The 16,633-nt window shown below is 34.7% G+C and overlaps 1 protein-coding gene across 3 annotated transcripts; it reads right to left on the bottom strand.

Annotated features, from left to right (window-relative positions):
• Window positions 1-148: 148 nt before the first annotated feature.
• Window positions 149-5,517, bottom strand: LOC130966209 (pathogenesis-related homeodomain protein-like). Of its 3 annotated transcripts, none has more exons than XM_057890990.1 (11): window positions 5,014-5,516; window positions 4,120-4,693; window positions 3,292-3,457; window positions 3,049-3,172; window positions 2,844-2,956; window positions 2,399-2,734; window positions 1,861-2,088; window positions 1,682-1,771; window positions 1,499-1,549; window positions 954-1,199; window positions 150-624 (listed from the first exon to the last, which is right to left on the bottom strand). In XM_057890990.1, the coding sequence occupies exons 2-11, from the start codon at window positions 4,659-4,661 to the stop codon at window positions 376-378; spliced, it is 2,145 nt and encodes a 714-aa protein (XP_057746973.1). In that variant the 5' UTR covers window positions 4,662-4,693; window positions 5,014-5,516; the 3' UTR covers window positions 150-375. The 3 variants fall into 3 exon arrangements, with proteins under 3 accessions (XP_057746974.1, XP_057746973.1, XP_057746975.1); XM_057890992.1 differs by having other exon boundaries at window positions 152-624; window positions 4,120-4,488; window positions 5,014-5,514; XM_057890991.1 differs by lacking the exon at window positions 1,499-1,549 and having other exon boundaries at window positions 149-624; window positions 5,014-5,517.
• Between the last annotated feature and the right edge of the window lie 11,116 nt (window positions 5,518-16,633).

Raw genomic sequence — 16,633 nt, 5'->3', positions numbered from 1 at the left:
TAACTCGCTTCCGAATCTATTTGCAGATCTAGATTGTAAAAAAGAATGTTATCTTTCAGATTCTGAGATACAGGAGAATAAAGAGACTCCAAATGCTAGAGAGAGAGAGAGAGAGAGGGTTCTTGCAATGAGCAATTGCTAATGTTAAATTATCAATATGTATAAGCAAATCCAACTTCAACAGGTTTGCCTCACTTCTTTCATTTTCTTTGGGGTACATTATGACAATGAAGCTTGAATCTAAACTACTCCTACTGGCTCACCTTTTAGGTTTGCTTCACTTTCATTATACAACAAAAAACATTGTATATATTATATAACCTTCTGTTAAAAAAATAAAATAAAATAAATGGTACTAAATAATCTACTAATTATTCAACCTTTTTCCCTTAACTGAGCTGTGGGCACATATATAACACATGGTTCCTTTGCACCCTTTGCTCTGTGGTTTTGAACTTCAATTAATTTAACCTTCATGCTATCTAGTTTAGCCTTCAATTTGCTAAGTCTTTCAAATTCCAACTCTGCTGCCTTAGAGTCTCCTCCAAACACAAATTCCATCTTTCTTTTCTTTTCTTGTAGCAGCTTCTTCAAGCCAACATCATCACTCCCTTCTTCCAAGTCCTGAAAATGTGAAAATTTGCGAATTATGGTCCTTCTTCAAGCCAACATCATTAAGGCATCTATGCTTGTAAGGGGTAATCCAATCCAATCCAATTCAATTAAAACCATTAAAACGATTAGAACTGCAAAAATTTGGATTGAATTTGATCTTACTTTTAACACACTACATGGATTAGATAGAATTTCAGATTTGATTTTCAACGAAATCTTTACTTTCATCTTATTATACACTCAGTTTTTTGCTTTGCCAGAGCTTGTTTGTGCAGAAAGTTACTTCCAAAGCACCAAAATGCATACAGAATGTGAGATTTGTGATAATAGGTAAGTACCTTGTTGCCATTTTCTGCTGTCTTAGCAGGAGATATTTCCGGTTGCCTTTTTTTCCAAATACTGCCAGATGACTTCACTTTCTGTCTATCGGTAATACCGTTACCATTATTCGGTGAATGAACCATCACAATTTTAGAGGCCTTTGATTTCTGCAAAATCTCATCTTTGTCCACATTTTGTAAACTGGAACCCTTCGAGGTCTTACACAACAAACTCAAAGGCAGCTCTCCTCCTTTGACTTGATGCTGAACAAAACTCACTCATGTTAGAGTTATTACAAATTCAAACTAGTATCCAATAGCATAACATGATACTAAATCCTTAAGTCTTCACAAGCTTGATGTTCCAAGAACAATTCAAGGTTTGATAACATCCTAGTTTACACTTCACCGCAAATTTATCAGTGCCTCTAGAAAAATTCATCAATCACAATTTGTCCTACTTCTTACTCTCAGACAACTATTCAAATCAAAGTGTCATTGTTGCATCCTTCATATACATACATACATGCAGCGAAAGTGAAAATCCAAACACTATCACTAACCTTCCTGGTTTTAAGAGCTAAGTAACGAGCATTTTTAAACCACTTGCTAACCTGCATTTTATAATGCGTTAGGAAAGAAAAACAATGCAATAAGTGTGGGAAGCTAATGCAGTTTGCATATAAAATTCAGAATAAAATAGAAACAAGATAGTGAAGATACAGCAAGAGCCTGTAAGGAACAACCTTTGCAGCATCGATTCCCAACTCTTTTGAAATGTGTTCCTTCACGGATCTCGGAGGAAGTTCATTGTCTGCGAAAACTTGGCGAAGCTTCTGGCACATTTCATTAAAAACTAGGCACAGATTAGTGACTATATAACTCTATACTTGAATTAAGCTGGAATTATTGTGTTAAGTAATACCTCAACTGCATGATGTGGAATTCTGAAGCAAGATCTTTTTATATGTGTGTGTGTGCCCTCTCTTACTGTATCGTTGTTCTCATTATTCGGAAATTTATTATCGCTTTCGTGCAGCGTCATAAGTGTATTAGCAGCATCAGATTCCTTTTCTCTCCGCTTTCTTTTGCCAGGACCCCAGTCTTCATCTTCACTCACTTGTTCACATGGAGGAGCATCCTTAAACATTTCCTACATAGATATATGAACTCAAATGATTTTTCATTTTGCATGATCTTAATCATCATTGAAATATAGCCAGAGAAGGAAATAACAAACTCAACTCTTTGGATGCGATTCCACACACAAAACATAATCAAATACATCATCTACATGACATGATGACAATCTAATACAATCAATATTCCAATTCATAAACAGAAATCCAATAAGTTAACAAAAAGCCTTGATGCTTTGAGCAATCGACCGAAGCTAAGTTGTCAACTTTGCTCCAAAAACATTAGTATATTCTTATGCTGTATAAGAACTTATATATACTCACATCATAAAGTTTCCTGTAGTCAACTGCTTTACGCTGCCTGCGGCTGCATACTATTTCCCCATATCCATCAGAATCAACGCAACTATTAACAGAAAGATATTCAAGGCTCATGGCTTTGTCTACAGGAGAATATTCATCGTTTAAGGATGAAAGACTGATAGAGCTGCTTGAATCAGATGGACTTTCATCAGTGCCTTCTGCATTGATGTTGTGAGTGTTTTCTCTCCTGTCCGGGTTATAATCATCATCTTCTGGATCATCTGACGGCCATTCTTCTTCCGGATTTAATAAAGCGGCACAATCATCAGGTACAGTAGCTTCTTCCTTGAATACATCCTTAATTCAAGAAAGAATGTTACATCTGTCAGTAGTGATAATGTATCAATTATCTAGAGAGAATTGAAAATCTGAAAAAATGGTGCAAGAAATTATTAGTGTAAAATACCTGCCATGTACTGTCCAAGGAGAAGTCAGTCCCAAGATGAGCATTCGTTGCCTCGAGTATTTCCATCTTACATTCACAAAACTTGCAAAACCAGCATTGGTCTCCAGGAGGAACTGTGCAGTGTAAATAAGCAATTTGGTATTGAACAGTCATTGACACCTGAAAAGGCTATAGAACAAGTTGACATGCATGGAAGGGAACTCACTATTTTCAGTGTCCAACGGTGGGTCGAGACATCTTTGGTGAAAAGCACGATTGCATGTGCCGTCGCAGAGTATAATGTCATTATCGGGGAATGCTTCAGGCAACTTGCATTTTGCACAGAATATCTACGTGAAGAGAAAAGAGAATAATGAACATACAGAACATGTTTGGTCCAAAGCATGATTGAATGAGCCATCAGAGTATAAAGATCACTATCAAGAGAAGCTTTAATCAACTTGCTCACATGTTCATGATAAACAGATCCATCTGGAGCAATGACGGAATCTTCAATCCTGCCCACAGAACTAAGAGCATCCAACTGGCAAATGACATCGCGAATACCAAGTTTACATTTTAAAATCTGCTTCTTTGCTCTTTGTAGTTCCTTCTCCGGTCTAATCTTTTCTCGACTGTGAAAAGAATTTCCACAATAAAAAAGAACAAGATCAGCCACAAAGTAATTTATCAATGCAATGTTCAAAACTATATGTTATTTATCCATGGAAGTATGGAACTAGTATGCATCTAAAGGGATTAACGAATTTTAGTTTCATTATTCTTATATGACCATATTGAATTGCAACTTCAAAAGTTTAAACAGCATACGTAGAATTCTGTAAGATTATTCAGCAGAGAATGCATTCCTTAAAGACAAGGAAACTGAATCTTTAAACACAAGTTTTTAAAAGAAAATCAATTTCAAATCATTTTGTTACATTTCATGATCGACCACCATGAAGTTGTTTGTTCTGCGAAGTCAACTCCACCAAGTGGAACAAGACTTGGTTTTTGCTGTCGTCGTATATGGATTACACCTTATTTTCTAAGTTTCCTACAAAATCTATGTTTATCCTTGCTTCATATTTGTGCCTTTTACTATCAAGCTTAATTAACACACCCTGGAGACTAAGAACAAGAGCGAAAGTCCAATAATCTAAAAGCCATCTTAAAATATCCTAGTCAAGAAATGATACATAACTTATAGTAATAACAAATTAACAATGCCTTCACAGATTCTCTAACAATGACAATAAGAAAAATAGACAGCTTAAAGAAAATAAAAAATTAGTACCTTTGACCTTTCCAGCCTTCTCCAGAGTATGCATCTATAAGATTCTGCTCTACCTTCATTTTGATTAACAGATACCTTGTTCTCCTCTGCAGGCGCAAAGCATCATCAAGATCCACATTATCCCTTCGCCTTTTCCTCCTTCTCCTTCTCTTAACTTTTTGAATATTCACTTCCCCATCAGCATCGTTCCTGTCGACAATAGGACCAAAAGAAATTTTCTCCCCCGGTTGCTTTGTCGAAGAGAGCATCTGCAAAGATTTCCCATCATTGTAATGCATATTTTGTCCAACAATCAATTTTTCACTTGAAGCATCTTTGATTGACCCCTTGATGGAAGAAGAATCAGTTGCTGTGCCCCTTGATGTGGCTCTGCAAACAACGAGTTTGTGAGGTTTCGATTTCAATTTCTGCTTCTTCCCTTGGCCTTTGTTACTACTTGTTTCGAATCTCGGTGACAAATCAAGCTTTGAATCAGTATGTTCCCTTGAGTGACTGGATTTTCTAAATCCTCTCTTATTTAACTTTTTCTCAGTATCTCGCATATTAATTGATCATGTATAACCCACAAGTTCAGCTGAGAATATCACTAAACAAATTCAGTGGAAGAAGAGAACTCTTATGATGTTCTAGACCATGATCACTAAACAAATTCAATTAGTCCTTTTAAGAACCATGACTCAACTAAGCTAACAAACACTTCCAGCCCCAAGGCAATTTATCCACAGCCAAATTTTTGGTCCAAACAAAGAAAGAAAAAGAAAAGAAAGCCACAAGACCTTAATTTTTGTTAAGACACCACAAGATGCAAGCTCAATTTTTTATAATACCCCACAAGCTCAAACCCAAAAACAACGAGAAACCCACTCGAGTTTAAGGCCAATTAAGGAAACTAACCTGTAAAGAAGTCAAAGTACGGTGAAAGATCTGAACTTTATGTAGCACTGAAGCTATCTCAAAAGGCAAAGCAAAAACCATTGAACCTTTTGAACTGAGTGGTTTATATGAATGTGAAATTGGGACTCAGAATCCCAATGTTCACAGATAGACTAGAAACAACGGCTAAGCTTTAAATGTTTCTTGTTATTATTCTTCTTCTTCTTCCTAGTTCTTTTCTTCCCCCATTAACTCCACTTTTGTTGTGTAATGTGTTGTGTACCTTCTTAATTACAGTCCCAGAAAAAAGTGTTCACCACTGTTGTTTTGTCCCTCTTAATTTCTAACCGAAATTGCATCTTTGCCACAAACACAAGCAAATTTCCCCTTTGACAATTCTTTGATATCGTCTCTCAATTTTCAAATGAAATGTGATATGTAGAAGAGACAGAAAATTCTTCCTTTTCGAAGAGGATAAATTCCATCAAATGAAAGATGTGTATTGTGGAAAGCAAACGAAATTATTACTTGGTGAATTGAAGATATTGCCATTGTGGTTTTTAAAGGCATTTCATTATTTGCGTGAGAATAACAATTCAAAATGCGTTAGAAAAATGTTATATAAATAAGAAATAATGGATTTTAACAACTATACATGACAACTATTTTACACTAAAAGTAATATAAATATATATAAAAGCTTATTATGTGTAGCCATATAATTATATAGTATTTTATACTTATGTAATCAACTAAGATTAGGGTTCTTGTTGACTAATTCTGTATCATTTTAGCAATTAAAGGACACAATGATCTTTAACAAATTATAAAGAATTCAAATATATGGCAATTATCGTATAATATTAAACACTGTACCTTAAACATTGTATCTTAAGCATAAAAAATTAAAAACACACATATCAAAAGAACATATTCAGTTAGGTTAGACCCCTGAGGTATTTGATTGATTTATTAAACTAAATCTTATATAATATTATGCATCTATTTATAATATTATATTAAATAATATAAAATGATAGTTTTACACCTTTTCTGTAATTATATCATTTTAAAACAATTTTTTGTACACATTCTAGATACAAAAAAATTTATCATATAATCATTTTTCAACTAAAATATTTAAATAAAAATTAATGGTTACATAATTAATTATACTAAAAGATGAATATACTAATAAATAATTATTAAAGTAAATTTGATTTTTCAACATTTTCAAAGACACTCGTAGTCAAAATACAAAAAGTGTTTTTAATGAGTAAAGACAAAATACAAAACTCATTATGTCATGAAGATGGTATTCTAGTGTCGGAAATTATTTTAGATATGAAAAAGAAATTGATGTTTTAGTTAAATATTAGTGTTTGAAGTGTTTTACAGAGTTATAGAGGTGTTAGAAATATTGCTCAACACGCAGGTTCTGTGATATTCGTAGCAGAGACTTTTAGTAGAGATTTGTCACGTATCGTGTTCCCAAGCAACACGCAGGTAACATGTTGACGTAGCAGAAATTCGGCGCAATTTTTCGAGTCAACTTTATCAGAGATTCCCAACAGAAATTCGTCACATGGCAGCTGCAGAGCAACACGCAGCATCCGTGATACCAGCGGCTCCAAACATGCGCAAGCCACGTATCTCCATCTGGTTAACACGCAGGATGCGTGATAAGATCGAATCGCCACATGTCCGCCATGCACCAGTACGCAGCTAACGTATTGTAGGCTGTCTCCATATAAGAAGCAAGCCTTGTTCCGGGAACTAGTGTCAATTGATGTTTAAGTTTGGCTTCAGTTGTATAAAGGGAGATGAGGAGTGGGGCTTGGCTTCATTTCATTTTCGTTCCCCCCTTCACTATCATTATACAATCTCATCTCATGAGCCATGGCCATAGTTATTAGCAGCAATGATTTTTTTTCATTTTGTTTTATTTATTGTGTTAGGAGTGATTAGTTAGTTTTAGAGTTGAGAGTAAGATTAGAATATCTAAAATAATACGTAATTATACGTCTGCAGAAGATCATATCATCAACTATTTGGGACATCCTAACTATGTAAGTTTATTATTTTCAGTTAATTTGTTAGTATTTATTTGGTTAGCATTAGTTTAGTAGTTTGTCACTATTTACTTGAATAATTTTTGTCTAAATATACTATTAAATCTTAATACGAATAAATAATATAAGTAATAATAATTTTTTTCACTAGGCATTTCGCATATCTTAAATACCTCGTTTCTTCTATCAAATCAGTACACAACGATGTTTCTTGTACGCTACATGTTTATCTTTATCCGCTGAATGGCTAACTTAGAGAAAGTAAATTCAGCATGCTTGTGTTGGTAAGTATCAATACTCTTCAGTGTAAACAACTCATTCAACCGATAATATATTATTTGGACAAACGCCAAAATAAAAATATTTTGAACACCCTTTAACATCGAATTAAATATTATAACTAAAACGATAAACACTTAATTAGAATATTTTTGAACAGCACACTTTTATATTTCTTTTGATTAATAATATATATAGTGTGAGAAATCATTTGTCCGTTGAAATTCATGTATTATTTCATTTTTTAGTCTCGAAGAATGCTTTTGAATGTATAATGCTTTTTTTATTTGAGACAGTTGTGTCCGATTGTGTATATAATAAAAAATAAATATTTTAAATAGTTTGTTGAGTATACTCAAATATTTTATTGTAACATATTATATTAAAATTTGTTTACTTTCATATAATTCCTATAATTGTAGGATTATAATCATTGTATATCGCATAGAAAAAAACATTAGTTTTACTTTGAGAATCGTCTAAAAATTCAATTTTTATCCACATAAGGTAAATTAGTTTAATTTTATTTTACGAACATTTTACAATTTTAACCTTTCAGTTAAATGTATACATCGCATTTTTGTTATATATCTAACAAATATTAAATTTATCCTGTGGTAATTGTTCTGTCTCAGATGAGTTAGCTGAGACATAGTACCTTTTCTCGATCCCAGGTCTATCTTCTGATTGAGCTATACATCGATTTCTATAGAATATAGAGAAAGGATACCTGCAAAAGCCACTCTAATACTCAAGTCAATATTTCAAATATAAAAAAAGGATAACAATATTAAAGGATGTGACTTTTGTTTATTTTTTTACCTATCTCTTCCCTGTTGGCCTGTTTTCTTTATATAAAGAGTAAAGACATATTTTACCTAATAGAGTTCGACTTTTCGATTTATTCGACATCATTTGCTCTAGATATTTTGCCACTTACTATTTTGCGTATGTATTTTGTTAAGTTATATCCTAGTTTTGAATGAGTCTGCTTCTAATTTATTTGCGCGTTAGCTGAGAATAATATAGTTGACAACTTCGTGGCTGAGCTTTAAGGGAGAGTGGTTGGGCTTTAAGGAGAGTGGTCGAGCTTTAAGGGAGAGTGGTCGAGGTGTAACAACCATATCATAGCCTCCAAACTTGATCTGCCAATGTGCTAAAGAGGCAGGTTGAGTTTTCGCATGTGTGTTTACCTTAGCCATTCATGCAATATGTGTTAAGGGTATGAGCCCCCAAGCTCATAATTTGTATCCATGTGCCGGATGCAAATTTATTGATGTGACACGTAGCACATATTTCAAAAAATTCCTAAATATTAGATTAAATAACTCTTTTTATGGTATTAATCCACGGTCCATATTTGATCGCAGTGGATGTGAGAAGACATAACTATTTTATTGACACTTTAGTGTCTTAAAACATGGTTTCTCTTTCCAAGTCAGTTTTGATTGCGTTAGTGCTAAGTAGTGGAGAGAAAGAAAAATAGTTTTGAACTTATACTTCATGCGTTGAATAAAAAATGTTAGTTACTTTCATATTTTTTACTCCTATTCTTTTTCTCTTTGATTTTCTATGTTGGGTAATAGTGTAGGGATGAAAAAAGCTAAGGTTGAGGTTAACAAAAATTACCCATATAACTGGGTGGATGATGATGTAAAGAGTAGGATTTCATAGTTTACTGATGTGGAGTCTGTGAATGCACTAGGGTAAGATGTACGGGTGAGGGAAGGAGAACATGTAAAGATAGAATTTCATCCATGTGAGGAAGGGGACCGTGTGTGTGAGAGGCGAGGTGACTGGTCTTATTTCTACTTGTATAGCTGTTTGTTTATTGAACTTGGCATTAGGTTCTCGTTTATAGACTTTCAATGTGGTATTTTGTACTAACGTAACTGTGCTCCAACGCAGTTACATTCTAACTCTTGGGACTTTGTTAGGACATTTGAGAACTTGATGGAACTCCTAGACTATCCTTCCTCACTAGGACTGTTTTCTCAATGTTTCAAGTTAAAGGGGTTAGGAGGGGCTTATGGGTAAACTTAAGTAGCCATCCAGGTAGGTCCATTTTTGGACTATATAAGTCCTCTTTCAAAAATTTTAAGGTAATGCTTGTAAATGTTCAAAGTGTAGTAGATGAATTTTCATTTGATATCAATGAGCTTTTGGAGAAAAAGTTTTCTCTTTTCGGATCACTTGAACCCAATCAAATCCTGAATGTTGAGGATAGATGTATAGATAATGATTTGGTAATGAAATATCTTGTTTCTGAATGTCTACTGGTGAGTTATTATCAATTATTGAGTTGGTGATGTTGAAAAAAGATAGACAGACACTATTGGATCATATAGGCAATTATAGGTTTTTGTGATGCCTTGATAGTATAATGGGATGAAAAATATAATTATTTAATGGTGATGTAGGTGAAAAAGTTCCAACCATCACAATGGTTAGACTAAAGACATTTCTGAATAGCAAGTAAACGAATAAAAAGAAAGGGCAACTACAAATATGAAGAAATCTGGAGCAGAAGCTGTGCAATCAGAGTTGAAGCCAAGGTACAAAAGAAAAAGGAAAAGTGGCTCCTTCTAGGGAGAAATCTGCAGATTTTATTGATATTAAGGACATCAACAAAGTGAATATAGAGGGGATTAAGGCGACCTATGATGTGCAGAAAAGGCTACATGGTTATTTTGAGGAGGAAAATTTGAAATCATTGTGGTCCGAGTTTTTCCCTTTTATGGCACTTGCTAATCAATTTGGCCAATTTTTTTCTGATGCGAAATTAATCAATGAAGTTAGATTTGTTGGGGTTAGTCACTATTTATAGGTTATGGGTGCTCGCCTTGTGTCAATAGATCGGACACAAAAACTTGCTTTGGAAAAGGAAAAGAAAGATGCTATATATGTGGAACTGCTGGCTAGGTCATTAAAGGAAAAAGAGAAAGAAGTTATCTTGTTAACTTCCTATGTGAAGTCTAAGGAGACTGAGTTGACAAATTTCAAGGGTCATCGACAAAATTTAGAGTATAATGTTAAAGATCTAAACTCAGAGAAAGAGAAACTTGTAGCTCGAATTTAGGAATTAGAGATCGAGGTGTATGAAGCATTTACACAAGGATTCAATCGAGTTGTAGCCCAGATCGAGGCATTTTTTCCAAAGATAGATGTTGAGAAGTTGGATGTGACCAAGGTTGTTTTGAATGGAGAGCTCGTGGATGATGATGCTATGGGTGAAGGAGAGGGTGAAAGCTCGGGCGTTACCAAGAAGAAGGAATGATGGCATGTTTATGTAATAGTTAGGGTTAAGTACGATTTTGATCCCTAAGGTATAGGGGATGACATTTTTTTCATCTCCAATCTTTTTTTGCTTACAAAATCGTCCTTAAAGTTTAACTTGATTTTAAAATCGTCCTTCAGACTAAAATACCCTTCTCCTTTACAACATCATCTCTTTTTCTTTTTTCTCTTTCTTCATCAAAGCATCATCAGCAACAACAATAAAACAATGCAATAAACATAAAAAAAACAACTAGAAGCAGAAGCAAAAACAACCACAAGCATCAACAAATCTGTATAATCTTACCCTCCCAAATTCCTTACCTCTCACCGCTGCTGCCCACCCTCCCAAACCCTCAATTTATCAATGTAATCCTATCCCATCCTTATGTCATCTCCAACCTCCGCCACCACAACTCTATTACCACCATCACATTTGTAATTCCAATAACAACAACAACATGATTCAATTTTTTTTCAGAATAAATAGAAGTTTTAGGGAAGAAAGACATCAAGATTCAAAAGAATGAAAGCATGGAGCAACAGATCCAGAGAGACAGAGGTGGGGAAAGAAGGGTATGAAGTCAGGATCGTGGAGTTAGATATGAGGTTGTGAGGGTTGTAGTTGTGGTGATGGAGGTGAGGAATGACAATGGAAGAGTGGCAGTGGGGATGACGATGACAACGGCGATATTGTTCTTCTGAAGCATCCTTCGCTTGTTCTCTTTCGCACAGAGCTATTGCTATTGTTGCTGGAGGAAATGGTGGAATGGTGCGGCAGAGGATGGTGGTAGTGCACTGCTGGAGACGGTGGTATTGATGGAAGGCTAAGGGTGAGGATGGTGCAGAAGGAGTGGTGGCGGTGGCGATAAAGGCAGAGAAGATGAAGGAGGACGATGATGGTGGTGGAAGTAGAGGTGGCGTGTGATGGAGATCTAGCAGCGACGACGCGAACAACGAGGAGAAACGCCGAGCAGCGAGGAACAGCGGTAGCGGATTCTCTTCCCTTCCCCACCTTCTCTTTCCCCTCTTCTTCCTTGAAACACCCCCAACGTGATTCCCTTTCCCCTTTTCTTTTAACCTGTTTTTTTAGTATTATTTTATATTTTTTTAGTTAGGGGTAATTTGGAAATAAAAAATTAAAATTTTGATAAAAAAGATGATTTTAAAACTAAGTTAAACATTAGGAATATAAGGAAAAAAAGGTTGGGAACAAAAAAATTTCAGCCTCTACCTTAGAGACCAAAATCATACTTAACCCTATTAGTTATTATGTATAACTTTGAAATTTAAATTTTGAATGTTTGTTATGTCGTCAATTTATATTATCGGTTTGTTTTTGTCATATGAACAGAGTCCGAGTATGAAACTTCTGCAAGTATGATTTGCTATTTTATAATAGTTTAACGTATAATGGCTAGTTGATAAATTGTTCCAACTTTGTTTTGATGTTGGTTTGTAGTGATAAATAGATTGTGAAAGTGTGACATAAAGAGAACAATAGTGTCTGATGTATATCATGTTAAATATAAAAAAAAAATAGAGAAGAAAAATATGTGGGCGTCTAGCTTCATTAAAACCTCTTTGAGCAAAACCCAATGTGGGGAAAAACCTCATGAGTAGAAAAAAGAGTACCTTCATTCACCATTCATACAATTTTAACTTTGATATAATTTTAATGACGAAATATTCCAAGTACCCAGGACATTGTTGCCTTTAATGTTTGAAGTATGTAAGCCTCATTTCCAAGAACTTTGGCAATGCGATATGGGCCTTCCTAGCACGAAAACAAATTGAATATATAGCTACACTTATTTTACGACACTTAAAATAAGTGTATCTATTTAGTAATACTGTGACACTTTTGCATCAAATTTTTTATCCGTCACTAGCTACTATATTGAGTCTATATCTCTCATTCTTTCTCATTTACTTCCTATTTCTTCTATCCTATTCACGCCTTGTTTGACATGAGAAAGTATCACCACAGCGTAGCCTTCACCACACTACAGTTTGCGTTCGCGGTTCTCTGTTCTCCGTTCGTTATTCACCGTTCGCCGTTCGCCGTTCGACGTTTGCTGTTCGCCGTTTGCCGTTCGTCGTTCCCCTTGTCGTCCTTCTCTTCCTCTCTTTTATGGGTATGAACCCTAATCTATTCTATTCTTTTCACATTCTGCAGTCAAATCGCGATCTGATCATTCTAATTCAGAGCTATCATGATAAAGCAACCAAAACTTTCATGGATTTCGAATCAATCACTCAAGCCATGTATGGTATACCTTTGTTCTTTCTTTTTCAATTTTTTTATTTTTATATCTATGATACACGTAATCTCTATGGAGGAAATTTACAAATTTAGGTTTCAAGAGGTTCAAATTTTTGTTTAATCATGATTGAAATTAGAAAATAGGGGATACTATGACTTTGTTATGCCTTATACGGATTTGTTAGCATTGAAGTTTCATGACTTTTATATATAATTGAAGATGTCTCCTTATATTTTATTCTTGCCTACTGTTTTATATCAATAGAGTATGAGGGTTCCAAAGAAGGTACTGTAGTTCGCTGGTATTGAGGATGTGTTTATTTCATCAAGAGAATCCACTAAGACACTTGAAAATTTTGACAAGGTTTTAAATTCTGTTCAGATTAATTTTTTTTCTTCTAGATTGTTTAATTTTATAATCTTCCATTGATGTATTTATTCTGAGTATTGAAAAAGCAAGAATAGCATTATGCTGAAGCTATATATATATAGTGGCAAAAGGAAATTTCAGAAAAATGAATGCAGATGCAAGAACAAGGAAATAAATATGAAGTTAGATGCGGCAGTAGTCCGCACGCATATGCAGGTTAGGTATGAGGTTAGATGTGGCGGTAGTCCGAACACATATGTAGATGCAGAAAAGTAAATATGAAAATACGAAAATGAAGAACTGAAGTTTTATTGAATGATTGGAAAAGAAAGAAGAGGGAAGAAGAAGAGCTGGAGAGCTTACAAGGGAACTCTCAGAGCTTCTCTCACTAACTTCTCTCTATGTGTTTGTAAACTAAAGGGTGCCTTACAATGAGAACAAGGCCTCCTTTTATAATTGAAGATACTACTGTTTCTACAATACAGGTGAAAATGACCGGTACTATTCCTACAGTACAGGTTGATATGATTTTGAATTTAGTGATTACATAAATTTTGAGATTAAAGGCTAATCTTCTCTGAGGTCAATTCCAAAGCAATCATCTTCATTTTGATTATAACCGCTTGAGGATTCTGCTGACGAAGTAGGATTTTCTTTGTGTTTTTCATCTTCTTCGATCATCTGCATGATTTACTGAAGGTGTTTTGTCAAGGATTCTTTTGATTGAGCTCCTACAAGGGCTGCAGCTATTTGAGCTCGCTGATTGAGAAACGAAGCCGTTTTTGGATCTGAAATCTTCTGAATGTGTGGATTGTTTTTGAACCATTCTCTGACCTTATCTGGATAGGCCATTGATGAATCAAATTGAGACCGCCATTTTACGTAACCATGCCTTTGTAGGATTGGAAGTGATTTGTAGTGGTCTGATTTTGCATATTTGTATTGCCAAGAAAATATCCATGCTAGTGAAAAATTTGAGAAAAATTTTAACATTACAGGAATACATGATTCCTGACTGTTAAATTTTGATTGAAAAAGTTTATACCCTTCATCTGTTGGTGAGGGTAGAATTTCGGGGATTGACCCAAAGAAGTCCAACCATTGGTAGAACCAATTTGGAAAAACATAATTGGTTTTTCTTTTAAAATAGATTAACCATGAATGTCTGTACTGGGTATTTTGAAACCAAAATACTTTAGTCCAGGCTTCCATGTAGTCCCAATAATTAAAACCTATTGGGTCATAATTTTGAGAAAATTTTTGAATTTTGTTTAGGTTGTTCCCAAATTGTTTTAGGGACAAAATTATGAGGATTTGGATAGTTGAATGGGTTATAAATTCAGGATTGGTTTTATCCTTGTAATGTTTAATAGATATTGAGTTAGTATCTATTAAGATGAATTCGTAAAATTGGCGGGTTTTGTTGGGTGCTAAAGGCCTGAAGTTGAACCCAGTAGGAAAAATCTTTGGGATGACTTTGTTTGGCGAGCTATCTCAGAATTCAGGCTCCATATGGATAATGCTTGAGGTTTTGTTTGTAGACATGTAATTGGTTTGGGCTTTTTGTGTTTTGGTAGAGGTTGAGGATGTTTGGGGTGTTTGGACAATAGCCTTTTCTTTTGGTATTTGTATGGCTGTTTTATGATTGGCCATTTGGGATATCAATTGAGCTAAGTCAATTTCTTCATCTGACTCGCTGCAAATGTCAGCCCAAGACTTTTTGTTGAGTTTAGTGAGACCCTGGTCTTGTAAGGCCAAGAGAGTTTCAATTGGGAAGGCATAGTTTACCTTAGTTTGTTTGGCTTGGTTGTTTGTCGGTTCAATGGATTGATGAGTGGGTTGTTGGGTAGATGACCTAGATTGTTGAGTAGGCTGTTGAGTAGATGATCCTATTGGGGTGCTAGATCCAGATCTTTTGATTGGCCCGGGTAGGGCTAGGCGAATGCCTCTGCCTCTTGCTGAGGCTAAAGTTGCCTTTTTAGGCATCGTTTCTTTGCTTGTCTCCCTGCAAATATTCACGTGTGAGAAAGTTAGGGAGAGAGTTTGAGTTGCCCTTGATGTGCTCAATATCAAAATAAAAAATGCTTAATATAGCTTGCCATCTGGCAAAAACTTGTTTTGATGCAAGATTTTTAACATCATTTTGTAAAACATCTTTAGCCGATTTACAGTCAACTCGTACTAAAAATTTTTGATTGAGTAAGTCAGATTGAAAGTTTGTGATGCATAAGACAATGGCTAAAATTTTTTTTTGATAGTGGAATATTTTTGTTGAGTAGTATTCCAATGTTTTGATGTAAATGCAATGATACATTCTTTATCATGCAATTTTTGTTTTAAGATACCACCATATCCTAAATATGATGCATCAGTTTCCACTATTTTGAATGCATGAGGAACAGGTAGGTATAGACAAGGAAGATTGCGGACTTTGGTTTTAAAAAATCTGATAATATCAGAATGTTTGTCCGTCCAAGGTGGAGGATTCTTCTTAAGCCTATCATGGAGGGGCTTAATGAGATTGTTAAGATTTGGGATGAAATCTGAAACATAATTGAGACATCCTAGGAACTTTTGGAGCTGAGGTTTATCAAGGATATAATCTGGAAATTTTTCTATAAACAAAATTGATCTTTCAATAGGAGTTATTGTTCCTTGGAAAATCATATGACCAAGAAAGCGGATTTTTGTCTAAAAAAGAACAATTTTCGATTTAGAAACAACAATTCCATTTTTCTGGATGATGTACATAAAAGTTTTAACATGTTTGAAATGATCATCCAGATTTTGGGAGAAGATTAAGACATCATCAATATAAACGATTGCAAAGTTTGAGTATGGGTTGAAAATATCGTTCATGATTTTTTGAAATTCGGAAGGGGCATTTTTCAGACTAAAAGGCATTATATTCCATTCATATTGCCCAAATGGAATTGTGAATTCCGTTTTATATCAGTCTGATTCAGTGATTTGGATTTGCCAAAAACCGGACTTCATATCAAATTTTGAAAAAATGTTTGCTGAGTTTAACCTATTAAGCAAATCCTTTTTGTTTGGGATGGGGTAACGAATTCATTGTAAAGCTTGATTCAAAGGTTTGTAATTAATGACAAGCCTGGGAGTTCCTCGTTCTATCTTAGCTTGTTTATTAACATAAAAAGCAGAGCAAGACCAAGGACTCTTGCTAGGACGAATTAACCCTTTATCCAAAAGATCTTTAATTTCTTTTTGACAATGCTACAAAAGCTGCTCATTCATTTGAATGGGGCGGGCTTTTGTAGGGATTTTTGATTCTTTGAAATCTTTTTCATAGGAAAGATCAACAATGTGTTCTTTCCTATTCCAGAAGGCATGAGGCAAATCAGAACAAATAGACTT

This window comes from Arachis stenosperma, chromosome 3 (genome assembly GCF_014773155.1).
Source record: "Arachis stenosperma cultivar V10309 chromosome 3, arast.V10309.gnm1.PFL2, whole genome shotgun sequence".
In the NCBI taxonomy this organism is placed as follows: domain Eukaryota; kingdom Viridiplantae; phylum Streptophyta; class Magnoliopsida; order Fabales; family Fabaceae; genus Arachis; species Arachis stenosperma.
The sequence above is the reverse complement of the archived record's forward strand: the minus strand, read 5'-3'. Positions and strand labels throughout refer to the sequence as shown.